The sequence below is a fragment of the Ranitomeya imitator genome, chromosome 1 (genome assembly GCF_032444005.1).
Source record: "Ranitomeya imitator isolate aRanImi1 chromosome 1, aRanImi1.pri, whole genome shotgun sequence".
Taxonomy (NCBI): Eukaryota; Metazoa; Chordata; class Amphibia; order Anura; family Dendrobatidae; genus Ranitomeya; species Ranitomeya imitator.
Window position 1 is genome coordinate 500299877 of NC_091282.1, and position 23863 is coordinate 500323739.

The 23863-nt window shown below is 42.0% G+C and overlaps 1 protein-coding gene across 2 annotated transcripts in view; it reads left to right on the forward strand.

Moving 5' to 3' along the window:
- The window catches only part of BNC2 (basonuclin zinc finger protein 2), a 1179347-nt gene that overhangs the window by 346360 nt on the left and 809124 nt on the right, over positions 1-23863 (forward strand). For both annotated transcript variants that reach the window (XM_069766293.1, XM_069766303.1), the window contains exon 2: positions 1831-2037. In XM_069766293.1, the coding sequence (XP_069622394.1) occupies positions 1831-2037 (207 nt within the window). The remainder of the gene's footprint in view (positions 1-1830; positions 2038-23863) is intronic.

The following is a 23863-nucleotide window of genomic DNA, read 5'->3' on the forward strand; positions in this document are numbered from 1 at the left end:
TGTGTGAAATGCCGCTGTCAGAAATTAACACTTAACAGGTTAACAGTAATGGGAGGAGTGGAGCTTTGCCCACTGTTGTTAACTTGTTAAATACCACTGTTAATTTCTGATGACAGCATTTCACAAATGCCAATAGGCGGCATGGTATTCCATGTACTCATCGGGCAATAATAATGATGAAATAATAAAGACACAATGTTTCTATTAGCCTGCATGTAAGGTGCCATAAGTAACTACAACCTCCTCAGGATCTTGAAAATCAGAGCCAATCAGCATTTTTAAGCATCATATTAGCTTTCAGCACAACAAAATTAATCAAGTTCAACTGTTTTCGTCTCTAAACCACTTTGGCTGTATAATAGTGAATCAACAAATCTTGTTGACTCCTTAAAGACTGAATGAAAGCTTCCATTATAGGGTTGATACTTAACTCTGTTGCTTATTTAGTGTTTACTTGATATCTGATTGGTATGTTGTAAATAAGGAAATTTAGTCGCCAATTTCTGTTTTTGTGTTTTTGTTTTTTCCTCCCCTTCTTCCATAACTTTTTTATTTCTCTGTCCCCATAAACAATCGAGGTCTTGTTTTTTGCAGGACAACTTGTACATTTTACCACATAGAATGTAAGTTCGCAAGGACAGGGTCCTCTCCCCTCTGTACCAGTCTGTCACTGTAAACCTGCTTACTGTAAACGATATCTATAACTCTGTACGTAACCCCTTTCTCATGTACAGCACCATGGAATTAATGGCGCTATATATATAAATAATAATAAATAATAACAGTGTACTGGAAAACAGAAAAAAAATTCCAAGTGCGGTGGAATTGCAAAACAAACCCAATTCTGAAATTGTTTTCTAAGAATAGTTTTTATGTTGTACTTTGTGTTTTAAAGATAATGACTCTACTAATCAGTCTGATTACCAAGCATGTCCACTTTTTTATTATTTTAGTGGTGAAAAAAATGGAGATTTGTAAAAAAAAAAAATTCGAGATTGAGTCACCATTTTCCGTGACCCAGAATGCTTTCATTTTTCCGTAAATGGGTCTGTGTGAGGGCTTGTTTCTTGCGGGGTGAGACAATGTTTTTATTGATACCATTTTGGGATATATATGACATTTTAATCTATTTTTCAGTATTTTTTTTGCTCTGTTGCAGTGACCAAAAACCGGAATTTTGTCATTTAGAATTTCTGATTTTGCTTCTGCTTACCGATTGGGTTAATTATATTTATATTTTGATAGATGATACTTTTAATGGACCAAGTGATACTACATATGTGTATTTTTTGTTATCTTTATTTTTTAATTGTGGAAAAAGGAGGTGATTTGAACTTTTATGTTTTATTTATTTTTTTACTTTTTACAGTTTGTACTGTATTTGCTAGTCCCCTTAGTCCCCTCAAGCCCAGCTACAGGCAGGGTTTCAAAGGTGCTCCATATTGACAGGCATTGAGGATTTCATGTGACCCCCAGCTGTCATAGCAACTCATTGGTACCCCATGATCGCAGCATGTGCGTACTGATTGGTGATTAGAATAAAGCACCACATGCCGGTGCGCTGTTATTGCTGCTGCTAGAGTTTCACAGCAAAACTTAACATGTTAACAACCGCTGGGAGAGCTCTACTCCCCCAATGGTTTTTAAAGGCAAATATTGGCTGTGTAACATAGCCAATATCTGCTGGGTATGGGGCGAGCTCACCCCTTGAGCCCACTCCATACACGTGCTACCGACTTGCGCTGCACATAAACAGCAGATGTTGGTAAGGGATCAAATAATATGAAACATGGTACTACTAGATATTATAACATTGTGTGTTTTCAACAGGATTGCAATGGGGACTGTGCCCCAATGATGAACCGTACTAAGGTCAGCAGTGAAGACCCACCAACTGCTCATGAAACTCATAGCTTACCAGCTGCAGCTCCATCCTGGGATGTACAATGGCCATCCAGTACAATGAGTGATGACCTGACACCTTCTTACTGGCCTGGAGCCTGGCAAGTGGACCCTAAAGTAAAATCAGGAAAATCTGTAAGTATTGTAATAGTTTTCTATAGTATAGTGAATTCATATGCACAGTTTCTGAATGCACTATGAAATACTGTACGTGACAGAGCTTTTCTTTCTATTAACAAAATCATTGTGGGGCTAAGAAATGATCCAATTAGGCTAACTCCATACTAGTCAGTTTTTTACCCTGCTCACACAAGAAACAGCTGACTAATAGTTACGAGGCATGTGAATGGCTATATGATGCGTGTGGGTATGTATGTATTGGTTCCTGACAGCTTGAATCACTGTAAATAATTGACATCGTCAGTAGTCATAAAAGTCAATATTAATTAGAATAAAAAATAATATACTGACTATAACTCTAGTGGCTATATGTATAAAATACATCTGTAGGGATTATTTAGTGGATGGCCCATCTAACTGGCTTTTCTTCTGCAGCTCTGTACTTGTACAATTTACTAACAGAGTCATCAATGCATATGAGCAAAATGAGAAGCCTTGTATGTTGTTTGCTGGATGATACATTAAATGGAGGACCCTCTTCCATTGGTCATAGATGGGCCATTGCCAGGGTTTATTTTGCTGCAATCAACATATGCCTTACAGTAAGGCCTCATTTAGAAGTCAATGTTGCACATACATGTTGTATCTATTTTTTTTCATGTGTAGAACATGTACCCATTATAGGGCTATTCACATACCCGTCTCTTTTCATGGACCGCGTCTATGTGCACAACTTATGGAGATATGTCCATTTTTTTCAGATGAAAAGGACCAATACAAGTCTATGGGTCCGTGAAAAATAAGTGCAGCTCAAGCATTCGACCAATGACGTATATTTGTGTCATCAGCTGTGTCCCTACCTTTGTCTCAGTGTGTGAGCCCACATCTTTCCCCACACTTGATGACTGATTAATCTGATTAATCAGCCATCAAGTGCCCATGACAGCCGCAGGTGAATCAGAGATCATCTCATGGCTGTTAATCAGTTAAAAGCTGTTGTCAATCACTGCATTTAACATGTACAGGTTGGAAGTGGGTCATCCCAACCATCAGCATACCCTTCACACAATCTTGAGGCACCAATGGCTTGTCACCACAGCCGAGGTTCAGCTGAAGAGTCCCTGTGCCTGTCATTACAATTCTCCAATAAACAAGTGCCTGTTTTTTGCTATACATAGCACGTGTTGGGACAACCGCAGCTTCAAGTCTCCTAAACGGACTATTAAATACAGTAAAAAGTAAAAAAAAGTTTAGAAAATATTTTTAAAAATACCTAAATGTCCTTTTGCCACTTTGAAAATGAAACAATATAAAAAATAATAAAACACTATCCATATTTGGTATCGCTGCACTCACAAATGTCTGATCCATCAAAATATAAAATAAATCATCTGAATGATAAACCATGTAATTTCACCACACTTGGAATTTTTGTTCTTGTTTTCCAGTACATTATGTGACAGAATTAATTTGTCTCATTCAAAAAACAAGCCCTCATATGGCTATATGGCTGGAAAAATCAAAAATGGGAAAATAAAACAAAAATGAAAAATATGTATTGTTTTCTCTACATAAAAAAATAATGTCTGAATGAGGCTTTGCTTTAATATATTCCAGTAGATACAATTATATTTTATGGCTTTTATTATTGCTTGATCCTTTTTGAAATGTCATTCTCCTTTTGTACCTTAGGCACCCTTATGCCACTTTTGACCTATATTACAGATCACAAGTCTGCAGAAAATGTTTTTTTGTAATCACATGCTTTTTGCCCATCATCATGCTTGACTTCAAGCTCAAATGCTCACACAGTTCCTATTCACTGCTTATCTAAATGAAAAGGTGTTCACATGTTTAGTTTAATTGGCATGCTGCTTGTAAATTCTTCATGGAAATGTAGCCCACTTTTTATGGCCATTTGTAAGCAAAGTTTAACAAATAATGAGAATGACAAATTATAAAATGGAGGCATAATCAAAATACGAAATGAGTAGAAAAGCCTCACTGCATTGCAAATAGAGAAAACGTCTCTTATGAAAATATCCTTCATTTCTTGAAGAACCTCTGACCATCGTTTTTAATATTGCCAAGAAGAAATTCAGATTGCAAAGGGCTTTACTGCCCATAGTAATAGAGTAAGGAACTATATGGCCGGGGTCACACTTGTGAGTGCAATGCGAGAAACTTGCGTGAGTCTCTTGGAGCGCCCCCATGGGGCCGTGGGGTACTCGGTACCTTGTCCTTCGGTTCACAGAGGGATGTCACGGTGGCTGACCCGGTTCTTTGGCCCAGGGACGTCCGTGTAAGAGGGAAAGGTCTTTAAAGGGATAAAGATTGTGTTCGTGACACCACCTGGGGTATTCGGTCAGGGTGACCGATGCTGCTTTAAGGGGTCCGCTGGGGTGATGTTTTGGCAGCTAGATGGTATACCTTCCCACAGGTGAAGTATATCCCCAGGGCTTCCCGGTGTGTAGATGGTGGATGGTGAGAGGCGCAGAGAAGAAAGAGGACACAAGGTTGCTGTCTCTTTACCTTTACTGAAGACTTCAGCATCCACAGTCCAGGGCACCAGATCACAGGTCAGACAGAGTCTGGCCAGTTTGGAGGCAAGTCCAGAGTTCCCTTGTCCAGGGGGAAATCAGTAGCCTTCCCTTGCGCTGCAGTGTTATAGTCCCTTACTGCTAATCTTCTCATAAGGTCCTCACAACTGTTGTAGATGTTATGTCTCTCTCTGTCCCCCAGATAAGATAGGACAAACCCATATGACTGGTGGCTTGAGGCGGTTTATAGGGACTCTATCATGCCCCAGCCTCTAAGGGGTGTCACCGTGCCTCCTGTGTGTAGGGCAGGCAGGTACTGTGAAATTAGCTGTCCTGCCGGTCTCTCGAGCAAGGCATAAAGGTCGTTACTCCCTCGGTGTTCCGGCCACTAGGCTTATGCGCCTCAGAAGGAGGCAGCCTGTGAAGGGCTGGTCCCCTTCTGATATCCACTCCTTTGCTACGCCTTCGTTGCACGCTTGCTGCAATACAGTTCTGCCTTCGATGTCTCTTTCTAGGAGTTGCAGCTCTGAGGGCATGCACAGCTCTGTGTCCTTCTCCTTTGTTCTTTGACAGGATCCCACCCCTGCCAGGGACCAACTAACTGAGCAGAGATCAGCCAGCAACTGACTAACTTTCCCTACAGGCGACCAGTTTTACCAATGCGGGGAGTGACCTAATAAATAGGAGCAAGAGCTCCCCCTGGTGGCCTGGAGTGTGAAATGTGTTGCATGTTTGTGGTACCTGGATGCAGTTATCCTTCTTTACCTTCAAACGTAGCATCACTCTCCCCGAGAGGTAAGCAATACCACTGAGACGACCAGGACCCTGGAGCACCGCACTCCCCCCCCATTAAATCCAGTACTCCAGGACTGGGAAAAGAAAATAACAGTTACAGGTTAGCAAAAGACATACAAATTTTTAAATGCTATAAAACAAATTAATATGAACTGATGCTTCCCTTTATGGGAGGTGAGGACTCTTGAACGTTGCATAACAAAAACATATTTACATTGTGAATTCACTTTTAGACAATACGGAACCATTAAGAAAACAATATAACTTTGAACTAACTAGGATATACCACAACCCTCACTGGTATACTATCTTTAAACCTTAAAGTGCAAATAAAGCATTTTTCTTTATTCAAGTGCATGAATAAAGTTTCTGTCCAATCCCCACGGGTTACTTTATTTTCTCTTCATTTTATTCAAAGTGCATTAGCATATCAGACTATCTAACTAACGGCTTTATTGAAACACCACTCTAACTAATTTCAAGTTTTAGCTTTCAATACTATCTACTGTATTAACTTTTCAATATACTCTGTCAAAGTGCAACTAGCAAACATCCCTTTAAGTGTATAAATATTATTCAAGTCTTTCTTAATGAGATAGTGCAAAGTATTAATACTCAAGTCAATAATGCTGTAACAACAGGAACGAAGCGAAGGACCCGTCATTAACCCTCAACGTTGGGTTGGGTGGGCTACAAGGCGTGTATCCAGACCCGGAATTCTGCCACACCAACGAGTTTTTCCTCAGGTCTCTGAAAAACAAAGCAGTTCTCACAACAAGATTAGCAGCAGTCTCTCTTAGAAGCAGTCTCTGTAAAAGCTTCCTTTGTAATACCAGTAGGAAGCACCTTTAAGAAGGTGCAAACTATATACAATGGACAGTTTTTGATCATGCACAGTTCATGATTCACAGTTCTTTAAAGCAACTCATGCAAACATAGGATCCTCCTGGAACTGATGACCCCTTTAAGGACCCCTGGGTGTAGGGCAGACAGGTACTGTGAAATTAGCTGTCCTGCCAGTCTCTCGAGCAAGGCATAAAGGTCGTTACTCCCTCGGTGTTCCAGCTACCGGGCTTCTGCACCTCAGAAGGAGACAGCCTGTGAAGGGCTGGTCCCCTTCTGATATCCACTCCTTTGCTACGACTTCCTTGCACGCTCGCTGCAATACAGTTCTGCCTTCGATGTCTCTTTCTAGGAGCTGCAGCTCTGAGGGCATGCACAGCTCTGTGTTCTTCTCCTTTGTTCTCTGACAGGATCCCACCCCTGCCAGGGACCAACTAACTGAGCGGAGATCAGCCAGCAACTGACTAACTTTCCCTACAGGCGACCAGTTTTACCAATGTGGAGAGTGACCTACTAAATAGGATCAAGAGCTCCCCCTGGTGGCCTGGATTGTTAAATGTGTTGCATGTTTTTTGGTACCTGGATGCAGTTATCCTTCTTTACCTCCAAACGTAACATCACTCCCCCCTGAGAGGAAAGCAATACCACTGCGATGACCTGGACCCTGGGGCACCACACTCTCTCATCAATACCCGGCACTGCCGCCGGCACTTGGGACCGAAGCGTTCAGCTGCATAGAAATACATAAAGCCGCACCCTCCGGTCCCGAGTACTGGCAGCAATGCTGGGCATTGATGCAAGAGACTCGTGCGACTTTCTCGCATTGCACACGCAAGTGTAACCCCGGCCTATGACTAAGGGCAGTAGTACCAGAAATGCATCAGAGTAATCCCATCTTTCATCATTACGGAAGCTTTTAATCATTTTTAACTTTATGGAATAACGCATTATTGATTTTATTTGCATCCATTGCAATCCGAATTTCTTCTTGGTAATATAAAGTAGAAGGTTTGTAATGGCAAACCAACCACTGGCAAAATATCTATATTATAGTTTAAGGCCTTATTCAGACTTCACTTTTTCTCATACAAGTTCTTCAGTGTCCTTTCTAAAAGTCGATATTTACTCTCTTATTACTTACTAGAGTTTCTTTCATCACCACCTTCTGAAGTTTTTCTGGATCCATGGTATTAGTTGCTGTTGATGAGTGCAGCACTCGCTCTCTGCTTCTTTCTCTGTCACATCTTCTAACTGTGAAACAAGACATGATCAGGGAGTGGTGATAGAAGCACTGACTGACATCAGCCCTGCCCCACAGCTTCTAAAACCTCCCTCTAACAAATTGTCATCATGGGATGGTGATAGAATCAGTGAGTGACACCAGCAATGCCCTTTGATGATGATTCAGTTGAGGGTAGTCCTGGAAGTCGTGGGGCAGAGCTGGTGTCACTCACCGCCCTCTGAGGGTGGTGCTAGAAGCTGTGGAGCATTGCTGGTGTCACTCTATGCTTCTATCAATGCCCCAGATGACATCTTGTTTCACATTTAGAAGATGCGGCAGCAAAGATAGAAGCAGACTCCGGGTGCTGCTCTCACCTCTCCCACAGCATTTATTACCATTGAGCGACTTTTCTTTTTATAGGATCGGGTCGGGTTTCAGGAAACCCGACTTTTTCAAAAGTCGGGTCGAGTGAAATCGGCCGATCCTATAGAAAAGTCGGGGTCGGCCGAAACACGAAACCCAATGCAGTGCATTGGGTTTCTAATGGTTCCCAGGGTCTGAAGGAGAGGAAACTCTCCTTCAAGCCCTGGGATCCATATTTAAATGTAAAATAAAGAATCAAAATAAAAAAATATTGATATACTTACCTTCCTAAGAATGAGCACCTGAAGGACCTTCGATGACATCACGGCTTGTGATTGGTTGCGTGAGCGGTCACATGGGCGTCACGCGACCAATTTCAAGCCGCGACGTCATCTAAGGTCCTTCAGGCGCTGATTCTTAGGAAGGAAGGCTGCAGGTTAGAACCAGGGCGCGTCCGAGGGTGAGTATATACCTATTAGGAATATACTCACCCTCGGACGCGCCCCCTCGGATGTTTCCTTCCTAAGAATTAGCGCCTGAAGAACCTTAGATGACGTCGCGGCTTGTGATTGGTCGCGTGACGCTCACGCGACCAATCACAAGCCGCGACGTCATCGAAGGCCCTTCAGGCGCTCATTCTTAGGAAGGAAGGCTGCCGGTGAGAACCAGGGCCCGTCCGAGGGTGAGTATATCAATATTTTTTTATTTTTATTCTTTATTTTACACTTAAATATGAATTCTGATACAGATTCCCGATATCTTAAACATATCGGAACTCGGTATCGGTATTCCGATTCCAGATCAGAAGATCGCCGACCTCATGGCCGACCCCACACAGGGGTCGGGTCGGGTTTCATGAAACCCGACTTTGCCAAAAGTTGGTCGACTTCTGAATCTGGCCGACCCGTTTCGCTCAACCTTAGTTGGCAGTGCAAGAAACTGTAGTAAGTAACAGCAGCATTAAAGTGAGTGCAGCCCCAGATTCCTATAATGTCCTGTTTGGGACTCTTCTCAAATGCTAGATATATGCAGAAGTGTAGGGTGTTGAACAATGAAACTAATTACAAAAGTGGTAAGGGTGAAACGATAGATATTTAGAAAGGACATTTTTGGTACTGGACTACCACTTCAAGAAAGGGTTAGTTTAACTAGCCATACAGAGTGAAATATCTCTAAAGAAGAAAATCTGAGTCTTTATTTATTTATTATGCGGATGACATTTCGATAAATGAAAACGGCATCCATGAAAACTGTTTTGACCAGTCGCGTGTTTCGCAGATGAATGGTGGGCAAGAGGCGCCTGATAGAGCAAAGTGTAAGGGTCCCTCAGTCTTTGCAGAGCTGCACAATCTGATTTATAATGCAAGTATAACGAATTCCTGCACTGAAAAAGTTAAGGGAATGTTCTATACAGCTGCCAAGGCCTAACACTGCTTGCTTAAGGAATTCATTGTGTTTGACCATAAGGTTATGTTTTCCATTAATTGCAACAGTTTCCAAATACTTTGACTTTCTCAATATGTCATACATACTCATGTTCAAAGGGGGCGGAAACCATCAAAATCCTCATTACTTGTTTGATGCTGACTGACTAGGCATCCAACTACATAATCCGGGACTCTGTAGGAAGTGTAATTTCTTTTTTGTGGGACTTATTAAGTAAATCATTACAAGTCTCTGATACAGTAGGATATGAATTTAATAAAAGTCACACAGCTTCTGATTCTCTACTGCCAATTTTTCTTTCAGTGTAGTCCCAAGTATTAAATCTAGCAAGTGAGTAAATCCAAAGCTACGTATAGATTATCCTAAACTATATTAGGGTTATATTAAAAATGTTGTTGGCACAACAAGGCTGGGTTTCCATTAGGCACAAGCTCTGTGGACCATCCTGTGGAGTAAGGAACCAGTTTTAAAGGTCAAGAATTGATTATATTTCACGCAAATGGAGTTGGCATTGAAGTTGCCATTCAATATGTATCTAATGGTAGTAATGCTCTATTTGTAGAAAATGTCTATGCTGTTTCTAAGGTATACATGGGCACTAGAGCTCCTTGTCTTAAAATTAGTAGACTATGTTTATCCAACTAATTCCTAAACTGTGTGGATCTTGTTTAATATTTCCTGCTGCTGACACCAACTGTGGGTCCATTAATTTGATGGTGTGCAAGCAATGGTGTGCTATCAAGTTCCAAAGATGTCAATTCAGTGTTAAACTGTGAACAACAGGGACAACCCCTTTTTAAATAAAATAGTTCTACCTTGTAAGATAAAAATACTCCCCATCCATACCAGCACAGTCATATTGGCGTCAGATCTGCCAAGGCTCATGGGGCATTATGTTATGTGAGCCCTGCAGCCAATCAGCACCGATAAATAGCACGTTGGTAACTTGGTATGAATAAAACTATTAGCCCTGTGTTTGTATCCCATTCATTCATTCGATTTGCCCAAATAGCTGATGCAGTAAATTCATACATACTTTATGTGTCTAGAAACACAGATAACGTATACTTGCAGAAATGCAATCATTCCATGCAAATATTAAGAAGGATTGCGTACTCCAGTTATGATCCAAAATTGGTTTAATAATAATAGTAATTTTAATTTTTATATAGCCCTAACATATTCCGCAGCGCTTTACAGACATTATCATCACTGTCCCCAATGGGGCTCACAATCTACCTTCCCTATCAGTATGTGTTTGGAATGTGGGAGGAAACCAGAGAACCCGGAGGAAACCCACACAAACACGGAGAGAACATACAAACTAATATGAAATTAAACTTACATTGTAAAGGAAACCTGTCAGCGCAAAATAACCGTTCAAACCAAGTACAGGCATTTGGTGCATCATGGCATAACCAATCATTTAACTACACCTTCCGAGCTGCCTATTTTCCATCTATCTCCACCCTCCAGCCACAGTTGTCAATTAAAGAAAAGGAAGAGGTGAAGAGTGAGGGAAAACAAGTAGATGGGAAGATGTAGTTAAATGTCTGGCCACACCATGATGCACCGAGCACCTGTACTTGATTTGAACAGTCATTTTAAGACTTTAAATGGATCATGTCAGCGGGTTTTATTTTAGACCATAATCTAACCTAATCTGAAATGTTGATTATATCCATACTTTTGTATTATAAGTCTGTTTGTCCGTTTTCTCGAAATCTATTGGTGGTCGTTTATGCAAATGAGAATGAACGTGCAGAGGGCATGGCCAGCACTGTCTCTCTATTTCTCCTCCCATCACCAGCCTCTGGTCAGTGACTAGCAGGTCATTCTTCTCTGTGATCAGCTCCCCGGCCCGAGATCTCTCACAGGCGTCGGTTATTCCCGGGAGCAGCGCATGCGTGGCTCTATAAACATCATCTGGATCTTTCTACGCAACTATTGCCTCAAGGAATAATAGTGCTTGCATGAGATCTTGGGTGGGAGAGCAGGTCACAATAAAAGAATGACCTATCATTCACTGACATGAGGCCAGTGGTGTAAGGAGGAGCAGGAGAAAGAGTGAAAGGCATTAATATTTCTAGAAAATGGAGGAACTGACTTATAATACAAAGGTATAGATGTAATCACTATTTCAGATGCTTAACATAGATTATGTTAATTTTTGGTCTAAAAACCTGCTAACAGGTTATCTTTAATCAATATAAGATAATAGAGATTGAGATAATGTAAAAAAAAATGATAACAAGAGATGAGTAAATTGTTCTGGAACAAATTTGTATTGAATTTTTAAAAATTTGATAAACCAGGCAGATTTTTAAAATTTGAGGTTCATCTTGTGCGATTTGCATAATATGGCCATTTTACACATTGCTATAGCTTACATGAGCCAGAAAAGGCTGATATGACCTTGGGGGTGGTCCGCAGAAGTTTTCAAATATTGACTTGCAACTATTATATCACATGGTATAGCACAGACAATCAGGATGGATATGGATTATTATAGCCTGTATAAAAGAAGAAGCAGGAAATGCAGCTGCAATTTTGTGGTGAATTGGGAGAGTGAGAGGACATTACAGCTCAGACATAGAGCTAGAGATAAAAACATAAGAAAATTAATAAACATTACAGATAGTGTGTGGCAGCAGTGAAGAATAGTTACTATCTGTTTAGCCATACCATATATGGTTAGGTCATTTTGACATCACTTGAGGTGCTTGCATTAAAGAGCTTAAAGGGAACTTGTCAGCAGTATTGTGCACAGTAACCTACAGACACTGTCAGGTTGGCACCGTTGTACTGATTAAAATGATACCTTAGGTAATGAAATCTGTCTTGTGGTTGCTATGTAGTCTTTATTTTTAGTTTTGGCGGCGCCATCTTGCTAGAGAAAAAAAATTGCCTCTTCCAAGATGGTGCCACCATGCGATCATGGTGCAGCACAGGCGCTGCCGCTGGCTGTAGTAGGGGATTTATTTTTAACCCCTTAGCGACCGCCGATACGCCTTTTAACGGCAGCCGCTAAGGGTACTTAAACCACAGCGCCGTTAATTAACGGCGCTGTGGAAAAAGTGAATAGTGCCCCCCAGAGTCGGATTTTCTCCGGGGTCTCGGCTGCCGGGGGTAGCCGAGACCCCAGAGAACATGATTCAGGGGGTTTTTAACCCACCCCGCATTTGCGATCGCCGGTAATTAACCGTTTACCAGCGATCGCAAAAAAACAAAACGCGATCTCTTTTTAATTTCTCTGTCCTCCGATGTGATCGCACATCGGAGGACAGAGAAAAGGGGTCCCAGGTAGCCCCCCCAATACTCAACTACCTCCCCCGATGCTCCTCGTGTCTCCCGGTGGGCGCCGCCATCTTCAAAATGGCGGGCGCATGCGCAGTGCGCCCGCCGGCCGGCCCCGCGAGAATCTAGCCGAGACCCCAAAGAGCATGATTGGGGTCGGTTTTACCGACCCCTGTTTTGCGATCCCCGGTAATTAACTGTTTACCGGCGATCGCAAAAAAAAAAAAAAGTAAAGTGTAATTCTCTGTCCTCTGATGTGATCACACATCAGAGGACAGAGAAATAGGGGGATTCGGGGACCCTACAATACTCACCTGTGTCCCTGGATCCTCTTGCTGCTCCTCCTGGCCGCCGGCAGAAGAAAATGGCGGGCGCATGCGCAGTGCGCCCGCCATCTGTCTCCATCTGCTGGCTGGCAGGAGAATAGCAGTTGGGGCTAAAATTAGGGTTAGGGTTAGGGGTAGGGTTAGGGTTAGGGGTAGGGTTAGGGGTAGGGTTAGGGGTAGGGTTAGGGGTAGGGTTAGGGTTAGGGGTAGGGTTAGGAGTAGGGGTAGGGTTAGGGTTAGGGGTAGGGTTAGGGGTAGGGTTAGGGTAGGGTTAGGGTTAGGGCTATGGTTAGGGCTAGGGTTAGGGCTAGGGTTAGGGTTAGGGCTAGGGTTGGGGCTAAATTTAGGGTTAGGGTTGGGGCTAAATTTAGGGTTAGGGTTGGGGCTAAATTTAGGGTTAGGCTTCTTTCACACTTACGTCGGTACGGGGCCGTCGCAATGCGTCGGCCCGACATACCGACGCATGTGATAATTGTGCACAACGTGGGCAGCAGCTGTAGTTTTTCAACGCATCCGCTGCCCAATCTATGTCCTGGGGAGGAGGGGGCGGAGTTACGGCCACGCATGCGCGGTCAGAAATGGCAGATGCGACGTACAAAAAAATGTTTCATTGAACTTTTTTTGTGCCGATGGTCCGCCAAAACACAACTGATCCAGTGCACGACGGACGCGATGTGTGGCCATCCGTCACGATCCGTCGGCAATACAAGTCTATGGGCAAAAAACGCATCCTGCGGGCACATTTGCAGGATCCGTTTCTTGTCCAAAATGACGGATTGCGACGGAATGCCAAACGACGCAAGTGTGAAAGTAGCCTTAGGGCTAGGGTTAGGGTTGGGGCTAAAGTTAGGGCTAGGGTTGGGGCTAAAGTTAGGGTTAGAGCTGGGATTAGGGTTAGGGTTTGGATTAGGGTTGGTATTAGGGTTAGGGTTGGCATTAGGGTTACGCTTGGGATTAGGGTTAGGTTTGGGATTAGGGTTAAGGTTAGGGTTGTGATTAGGGGTGTATTGGGATTAGGGTTAGGTTTGAGGTTAGGGTTGAGATTAGGATTAGGGGTGTGTTGGATTTAGGGTTTTGATTAGGGTTATGGTTAGGGTTGACATTAGGGTTGTTTTGGGGTAAGGGTTGTGATTACGGTTAGGGTTAGTGATTAGGATTATGGATCAGGTTGGGATTAGGGTTAGGGGTGTGTTGGGGTTAGGGTTGGAGCTAGAATTGGGGGGTTTCCACTGTTTAGGTACATCAGGGGGTCTCCAAACACGACAGCCAATTTTGCGCTCAAAAAGTCAAATGGTGCTCCCTCCCTTCTGAGCTCTGCCGTGCGCCCAAACAGTGGGTTACCCCCACATATGGGGCATCAGCGTACTCGGGATAAATTGGACAACAACTTCTGGGGTCCAATTTCTCTTGTTACCCTTGTGAAAATAAAAACTTGGGGGCTACAATATCTTTTTTGTGAAAAAAAAAATATTTGTTATTTTCACGACTCTGCATTCTAAACTTCTGTGAAGCACTTGGGCATTCAAAGTTCTCACCACACATCTAGATAAGTTCCTTGGGGGGTCTAGTTTCCAAAATGGGGTCACTTGTGGGGGGTTACTACAGTTTAGGTACATCAGGGGCTCTGCAATCGCAACATAATGCCCACAGACCATTCTATCAAAGTCTGCATTCCAAAAAGGCGCTCCTTCCCTTCCGAGCTCTGCCGTGCGCCCAAACAGTGGTTTACCCCCACATATGGCGCATCAGCGTACTCGGGATAAATTGGACAACAACAATTGCAGTCCAATTTCTCCTGTTACCCTTGTGAAAATAAAAACTTGGGGGCTACAATATCTTTTTTGTGGAAAAATATTTTTTATTTTCACGACTCTGCATTCTAAACTTCCGTGAAGCACTTGGGCATTCAAAGTTCTCACCACACATCTAGATAAGTTCCTTGGGGGGTCTAGTTTCCAAAATGGGGTCACTTGTGGGGGGTTACTACAGTTTAGGTACATCAGGGGCTCTGCAATCGCAACATAATGCCCACAGACCATTCTATCAAAGTCTGCATTCCAAAAAGGCGCTCCTTCCCTTCCGAGCTCTGCCGTGCGCCCAAACAGTGGTTTACCCCCACATATGGCGCATCAGCGTACTCGGGATAAATTGGACAACAACTATTGCAGTCCAATTTCTCCTGTTACCCTTGTGAAAATAAAAACTTGGGGGCTACAATATCTTTTTTGTGAAAAAAAAATATTTTTTATTTTCACGACTCTGCATTCTAAACTTCTGTGAAGCACTTGGGCATTCAAGGTTCTCACCACACATCTAGATAAGTTCCTTGGGGGGTCTAGTTTCCAAAATGGGGTCACTTGTGGAGGGTTTCTACTGGTTAGGTACATCAGGGGCTCTGCAAATGCAACATAATACCCGCAGACCATTCTATCAAAGTCTGCATTCCAAAACGGCGCTCCTTCCTTCCGAGCTCTGCCGTGCGCCCAAACAGTGGTTTACCCCCACATATTGGGTACCAGCATACTCAGGACAAATTGGACAACAACTTTTGGGGTCCAATTTCTCTTGTTACTCTTGTGAAAATAAAAACTTGGGGGCTAAAAAATCTTTTTTGTGGAAAAAAAAAATATTTTTTATTTTCACGGCTCTGCATTATAAACTTCTGTGAAGCACTTGGGCATTCAAGGTTCTCGCCACACATCTAGATAAGTTCCTTAAGGGATCTAGTTTCCAAAATGGTGTCACTTGTGGGGGGTTTCCACTGTTTAGGCACATCAGGGGCTCTCCAAACGCGACATGGCGTCCAATCTCAATTCCAGCCAATTCTACATTGAAAAAGTAAAACGGCCCTCCTCTTCCAAGCTCTGCGGTGCGCCCTAACAGTGGTTTACCCCCACATATTGGGTATCAGCGTACTCAGGAGAAATTGCACAATAACATTTGTGGTCTAACTTCTCCTGTTACCCTTGTGAAAATAAAAATTTGTGGGCAAAAAGATCATTTTTGTAGAAAAAATGTGATTTTTTTTTTCACGGCTCTACATTATAAACTTCTGTGAAGCACATGGGGGTTCAAAGTGCTCACCACACATCTAGATATGTTCCTTAAGGGGTCTAGTTTCCAAAATGGGGTCACTTGTGGGGGGTTTCCACTGTTTAGGCACATCAGAGGCTCTCCAAACGCGACATGGCGTCCAATCTCAGTTCCAGCCAATTCTACATTGAAAAAGTAAAATGGCGCTCCTTCACTTCCAAGCTCTGCGGTGCGCCCAAACAGTGGTTTACCCTCACATATGGGGTATCAACATATTCAGGAGAAATCGCACAACAACTTTTGTGGTCTAATTTTTCCTGTTACCCTTGTGAAAATAAGAATTTGTGGGCGAAAAGATCATTTTTGTGTAAACAAAAGCGATTTTTTATTTTCACGGCTCTACGTTATAAACTTCTGTGAAGCACTTGGGGGTTCAAAGTGCTCACTACACATCTAGATAAGTTCCTTAAGGGGTCTAGTTTCCAAAATGGTGTCACTTGTGGGGAGTTTCCACTGTTTAGGCACATCAGGGGCTCTCTAAACGTGACATGGCGTCCGATCTCAATTCCAGCCAATTCTGCATTGAAAAAGTCAAACGGCGCTCCTTCACTTCTAAGTTCTGCGGTGCGCCCAAAAAGTGGTTTACCCCCACATATGGGGTATTGGCGTATTCAGGAGAAATTGCATAACAAAATTTATGGTTACATTTCTGTTTTTACACTTGTGAAAATAAAAAAAATGGTTCTGAATTAAGATGTTTGCAAAAAAAAGTTAAATGTTCATTTTTTCCTTCCACATTATTTCAGTTCCTGTGAAGCACGTAAAGGGATAATAAACTTCTTGAATGTGGTTTTGAGAACCTTGAGGGGTGTAGTTTTTAGAATGGTGTCACACTTCATTATTTTCTATCATATAGACCCCTCAAAATGACTTTAAATGTGATGTGGTCCCTAAAAAAAAATGGTGTTGTAAAAATGAGAAATTGCTGGTCAACTTTTAACCCTTATAACTCCCTAACAAAAAAATGTTGTTTCCAAAATTGTGCTGATGTAAAGTAGACATGTGGCAAATATTATTTATTAACTATTTTTTGTGACATATCTCTCTGATTTAAGGGCATAAAAATACAAAGTTTGAAAATTGCAAAATTTTAAAAATTTTCGCCATATTTCCGTTTTTTTCATAAAAAAAATCGCAAGTAATATCGAAGAAATGTTACCACTAACATGAAGTACAATATGTCACGAAAAAATAATCTCAGAATCAGCGGGATCCGTTGAAGCGTTCCAGAGTTATAACCTCATAAAGTGACAGTGGTCAGAATTGCAAAAATTGGCCTGGTCATTAAGTACCAAATTGGCTCTGTCACTAAGGGGTTAAATATATTCATTATGTAAACAAGGGGGCAGGTCAGTGAGGGATCAGTGACCTGTCAGAAGCCATACACATGAATACCTAATCAGAGCACCACATGAAGACCCCCCACAGTCCCGCCCTGGAGCACGAGCATATCATTAAATCAAAACTGAAAATTAAGATTACACAACAACCACAAGACGGATTTCATCAACAATGATATAATGTTAATCAGTATAACGGTGCCGACCTGACACTGTCTGTAGGTTACTGAGCACAATCCTGCTGACAGGTTCCCTTTAATAGGGGATAGGTTCAGTCCTAGGAGTCCTCAGAGAGTTATTTACATCTTTTCAGTACAGTAGGAGTATTTGCACTTTGCAAAAAATTGATACTCTGCAAATTAAATTTTTGGTAAAGTTTGGCAACGCTGCCAAATTTGGATTTCCAAATATTTGCTATTCTCTAGTAATAACCATATTCTGATTAGCAACTTGCAGATAAACATGGACTGCACTTTATTTATTTTAAGGTCTATTCGTTGTTAAGGGGTTAAATAAGTTCTGAATGAAAATGTTTTTTTAATATAGAATAGGTGGCATTTGTAAATGTTGCCAAGCCTGGATGAGCCCATATATTATTTAGTAATGTACTTTTTAAGGTCAGAAACTGCTATAGTATTGATCCTTCATTGTTGTGCACCACACAGTATATATACCACTTCCAAACCACATACAAATATCCCAGAGGGATTTACAAAGCCATTTTCTGGAACTGTTAGGAAAAGCAGTCAGCGAGAATGAGTCGGAACTTGGTCCCTCTTTGCAATTAGTGGTTGCTTAAGGGTCTAGCTTGCCAAAGTTATGGCCAAGATTGTTCATATCATAGGTATTTTATTCTTTAAATAATTTCCTTTTTTTTTATTTGAAGCCATGCTGCAGATGCCGGCTTCTTTATGTGTTATTATTTTATGCTATGTATTCTGAGCTATGGATATTGTTAAGGACGCGACATTTTTGGACTGGGTATGTACACTGAGGCTACTATTGCACACAGCTTTGCAGGTTTTTGTTTTCTAAACGCATGCAAAAATGCCAGCTGATGTTTTTTCAGTATTTTTTGTAAATGTTTCTTTTAGTATTTTAGTACTTGTTTTTTTGTATCATTTCGGCAAGGCGGAAAGCACATCATGATTAATAGCTCATGTAATTTGAAAGTAATCTGCAGGTTCCCCAAAACCACCCAAACATCCACATGCCCTTGGATGTACCTAGTCAAGCGTGGATAAGCGTGCAAAATTATTTTTATTCTGGTCACTCACAATATTCCAATGACTTAGCTCATCCCAGAACAGTCAGAAGCTAAAATAACGCCCACATGAGTGTGATTGATGGCCTTGTCACTTGCCGACATCATCCAACTTATCCATGTTTTTATCCAGGACATATTAGTGAGAGAAAAATGCCACAAACAGGGTAAAGCAACACTATACTAAAATAACATTTCCCTTACAGTTTTTAAAGAAGCACTCCTCCCATAAAACTTTTTATGCGTTTAATAAATTGCAACCATCATATGATATAGCACTGTGTACTTACAATTGCTCATTTTGCCTTTCTACCCAGCTAATTCTTCTCTTTCCCATTAGATCTATGACATCACATGGTTAAAAAAGTCTCTTTTCCCTGCACGAGTCAACATTAGAACTTCATTTCTACACTGCTCCATTGTCTCTGGCAGAGGAGAGGAGCAGGGCAGCTGGGTCAGGAGTTGAAGAGGAGGTGGAGCTGGTCAGCTAAAGACTTTGCAGTGATGTAGATTTGTAGTTTTAATGCTGTCTCATGCTGGGAAAATAGGTTTCCTTTTTCGACATAGAAATTAGAAGGATTCAGCTAGAGCTCATTCAGACGTCAGTGATTTTTCATCAGTGTTTGCATTCCAAAATCAGGAGTTTCTCCAAAACACAGAATAGGTGTCAATCTTTCAATTATATTTTTTCTCTGTATGTTCTGGTCCACTCCAGTTTATGGCACTTAAACACTGATGAAAAATGACTGATGTCTGAATGAGCCCCTAGTCAGTTTGTAATCTCATGGTCTCGTAGACGTAAAGGAAAAGAGAAGAATTAGCTGGGTAGAAAGGCAAAATGAGCAATTGTAAGTATCACAGTGCTATATAATATTATGACTGCAATATTTTAAGAGGATAGGAGTGCTTCTTTAAACAGGCAGGGAAATGTTTTACCTCACAGAAAGAATCAGCTGTGATCCTGTGCTGTCCTGTCTGTATACTCTTTTTCATCTCTCCTGCCCAGGAGCTGTGGTATGATCAGACCAATACTAATGAATGAGCCACCATGCTCAGCCACGGTCTTTCACCGCTGCTGACACTTTTAGTCCGCAAATTCCTGCTTTTTACAGAATGGGTCATTGCATTAAGTAATTTGTACATCCAAAACCAGCTGTTATTGTTCAGTGTAATTTGTAACACATAGTGCTAATTTTATTATCTGAGATTATTTGATTTTCTATGAAATACTAAAGCCGGATCAAGAGAGTACTCAGATTTGTAGAAGTATGTCATACAATTCATTTTACTACAGTGGCTACGATCATTTTTTTGCATATGGCATGTGTTCTCTGACATTACATTACAAATCACAAGCTCGATATTTTAGGGCATCATAGCATTAAATTAGCAAAAATTTAATCGGATTTTTGTTTCTAAGTGGCAGGACAATTTAAAAAGCCATTAAATAGCATTTCCTCCTCTCAGAGTTTAATAAGCACTCATTGCTGTACAAAAATTGTTAGCCTGGGTAAAGTCGCACCTTGAGCACTGATGTAAACTGAGTATCTTGAACTACATTAAAATTTGCCATACTCCTCCCATGACAGTTGAGAGATTTACATCTGGTAGCGATTCAGTCAGCCGGATGGAAGAGTACTCCCTTTGGACTGCTGATAAGCGGACACATGACATTTGCAAAGAGCAGTCTGCCCACTGGAGTGCCAGGGCAAACTGCAGCAAAATCCACCCTTCCAATTTCATCAGAAACGGAGGGAATATTGCAAATGACACCACCAAATCAACTGTAAATAGATGATAATTTGATTGACATCTGGAAAGCTGTCACAGACTGAGCAGCCTATAACAGGAGCATTTACCCAGTGCAAAGACAGCTTTCAAGTAAATCACTTTTTGTCCAGTGGGGCCCAGCTAGAATATAATTGCTTGTCCTTGCCTTCATTGCAAATTCCCCATTACCGTAACCAGCAGTGTCTCATCATTTAAAGGAAAGTTGCCTTCCAAAAATACACATTTTAGTGTTAACACCTTGTGCTCCTGAGAACCATACTTTCCTTTTAAAATAGCAGTTTTAACTTTTTCCTTGTTCCGTTTCCCAATTTTAAAGCTTATCACAGAAATGGAACGTACGAGCTTCCATACGCACACTGTCTGTAGGTAATGCCTCAATGACTTCATGATCTTCTTATTTTATGTTAGTTTTTTTAATATATAATATATAAATAGCAGACAAAAACATTTGCCAATCACAGTGAAATAGTTTATCCACAATTAGATGCAATATAAAAAGAAATCCCCTAATATAAAGGTGTGATAGGAATTCCATTAGTAGGAAAAATGAACTGATTGCAACCCTGCAAAGCTGAGTAATCTGAAGGTGGCAAGCTTTGCTTACAGAATGCAGCCTCCAATTTTTGCGGCATTTTTTCCGCCAATGTGATTTTGATATCCATTAGCACATTACATCATTGTGGCTCAGTGGTTAGCACGTTCGTTTGTTTTGCAGCACTGGGATCCTGAGTAAAAATCATAAAATGACAATATCTGCACTGAGTTTGTGTGTTCTTCCAGTGTTTAGGTGAATTTCTACTTATTCTCCGGTTTCCTCCCACACTCTAAAGGCATGCTGATAGGGAATTTAAATTGAGAGACCCAATGGCGACAGTGAAGGATTGCCATGTATGTATAGCACTGCGGAATATGTCAGCGCTATATAATGAATAGAAATGAATATACATCAACCTTGTTAGCGGTGCATAGACAGAATACAGGGTGCAATATATGATGTCTGTATAAAGCCTACAAAAAGTATAGAGTAGTAGTGGGAAGCTCAAAATTGTCCACATGCTTGAAAGTTTATTGAAGGGAATCTGACAAATGTAAAAAGTGCTATTAATTTACAGATAGGAAGTTAATTTTGCAGGTTAATTTCATTCTGAATCTGCCCGACGCTTGCACTGAGAGTCCCACTGCCAGAAGGAAATTAATGCTGTCTTCAGCACTAACAGCAGGCCCTAATTCTGATCCGGCTGTCAGTCAGTGTGGGGACGTAGATATAGCCATGGATGTCTATACACAGAGCAATGACTGAACCTGCCCCGGAGCCTCCTCTGTGATTGAAACCAGAACACTACTGGAGGGAATACATTTCTTTAACTCCCGGCGGCAGGGCTCAAAGTGCAGGCACCAGGCAGGTTCAGAACACTATTAGCCTGCAGGTTAGGCCGGGATCACACTTCCGAGAAACTCACACGAGTCATCAATACCCGGCACTGCCACCGGCACTCGGACCGGAGCGCTCAGCTGCATAGAAATACATGCAGCTGCACGCACTGGTCCTGAGTGCCGGCGACAGTGCCGCATCTTGAGATGCCAGACTCGTGCGAGTTTCTCACAAGTGTGATCTCAACCTTATCCCCATATCTGCAGGTAATGTTTTTTCATGTGACCCTTTCAACATTCATTCCCTAATGTAGATGATAGTTATAGCAATATTAGGAATAGCTTGGAATAAATAAAAAAATACTTGAACAGTATAATTTAGCTTGTTAGCAAAGATCTGATGGCTGTTACAATGCAACACTTTCCATCTCCAGCAGTAATCTATACAAGTGAACTGAGATGTGTTGCAGTTCCCTGCACATCCAGAGGTTGCAAGCAGTGGTAAACAATCAAGGGGATGCAGCACTAAAGCAACACTTCAGTCCTTATATATATATATATATATATATATATATATATATACTGCTCTAAAAAATAAAGGGAACTCTAAAATACCACATCCTAAATATCACTGAATGAAATATTCCAGTTGTAAATTTTTATTCATTACATAGTGCAATGTGTTGAGAACAATAAAACCTAAAAAATATCAACGGAGATCACAACTAATATCCCATGGAGGTCTGGAGTTGGAATGATGCTCAAAATCAAAGTGGAAAGTGGAAGTTACAGGCTGATCCAACTTCAGTGGAAATGCCTTAAGACAAGGAAATGATGCTCAGTAGTGTCTGTGGCCTCCACGTGCCTGTATGACCTCCCTACAATGCCTGCTCATGCTCCTGATGATGCAGTGGATGGTCTCCTGAGGGATCTCCTCCCAGACCTGGACTAAAGCATCTGCCAACTCCTGGACAGTCTGTGGTGCAACGTGATGTTGTGTATGGAACGAGACATGATGTCCCAGATATGCTCAACTGGATTCAGGTCTGAGGAACGGCAGTTCAGTCCATAACATCAATGTCTTCATCATGCAGGAACTGCTGACATACTTCAGCCACATGAGGCCTAGCACTGTCATACATCAAAAGGGAGCCAGGGCCCACCGCACCTGCATATGGTCTCTCAATGCATCTGAGCAACGCATCCTAGTACCTAATGGTGGTCAGGGGTGCCTCTGGCTAGCACATGGAGGGCTGTATGGTCTTCCAAAGAAATGCTTCCATTACTGACCCACTGCCAAACCGGTCATGCTGGAGGATGTTGTAGGCAGCAGAACATTCTCCATGGCATCTCCAGACTCTGTCATGTCTGTCACATGTGCTTAATATGATCTGCTTCATCCAAGAAGAGCACATGGCACCAATATATAATCTGCCAATCTTGGTGTTCTCTGGCAAATGTCAATCGCCCTACATGGTGTTGGGCTGTAAGCTCAACACCCACTTGTGGTTGTAAGGCCCTCATATCACCCTAATGGAGTCTGTTTCTTGAAGTTTGAGCAGACACATGGATTTTAGTGGCTTGCTGGCAGTCATTTTGAAGGGCCCTGGTACTGCTCCTCCTGTTTCTCTTTGCACAAAGGAGGATGTAGCGGTTCTGCTTTTGGGTTGTTGCCCTCCTACGGCCTCCTCCACATCTCCTTGTGTCCTGGCCTGTCTTCTGGTATCTGCTCCATGCTGTGAACACTGTGCTGACAGACACAGCTACCCTTCTTGCCACAGCTCACATTGATGTGCCACCCTGGATGAGCTGCACTACCTGAGCATCTTCTGTGAGTTGTAGACACTACTGTACAGTACCTCTATGGGTGAGAGCAATGACAAAAAGCAAAAGTAACCAAAACACCATCAAAAAGCAGGGGAATAGAGAAATGGTCTTTGGTAACCCCCTGCAGAACCACTCCTTTAGGCCGGGGTCACACTAGACCGTAATACGGACGAGTGCAATGCGATAAAAAATCGCATAGCACTCGCCCCAATGTTAATCTATGGGGCAGCTCCCATCATCCGATATTTTCTCGGCCGTATTCAGGATCCGAGTGAAATCGCAGCATGCTGCGATTGTCAGCGTATCTCGGGCGAGACTCGCCA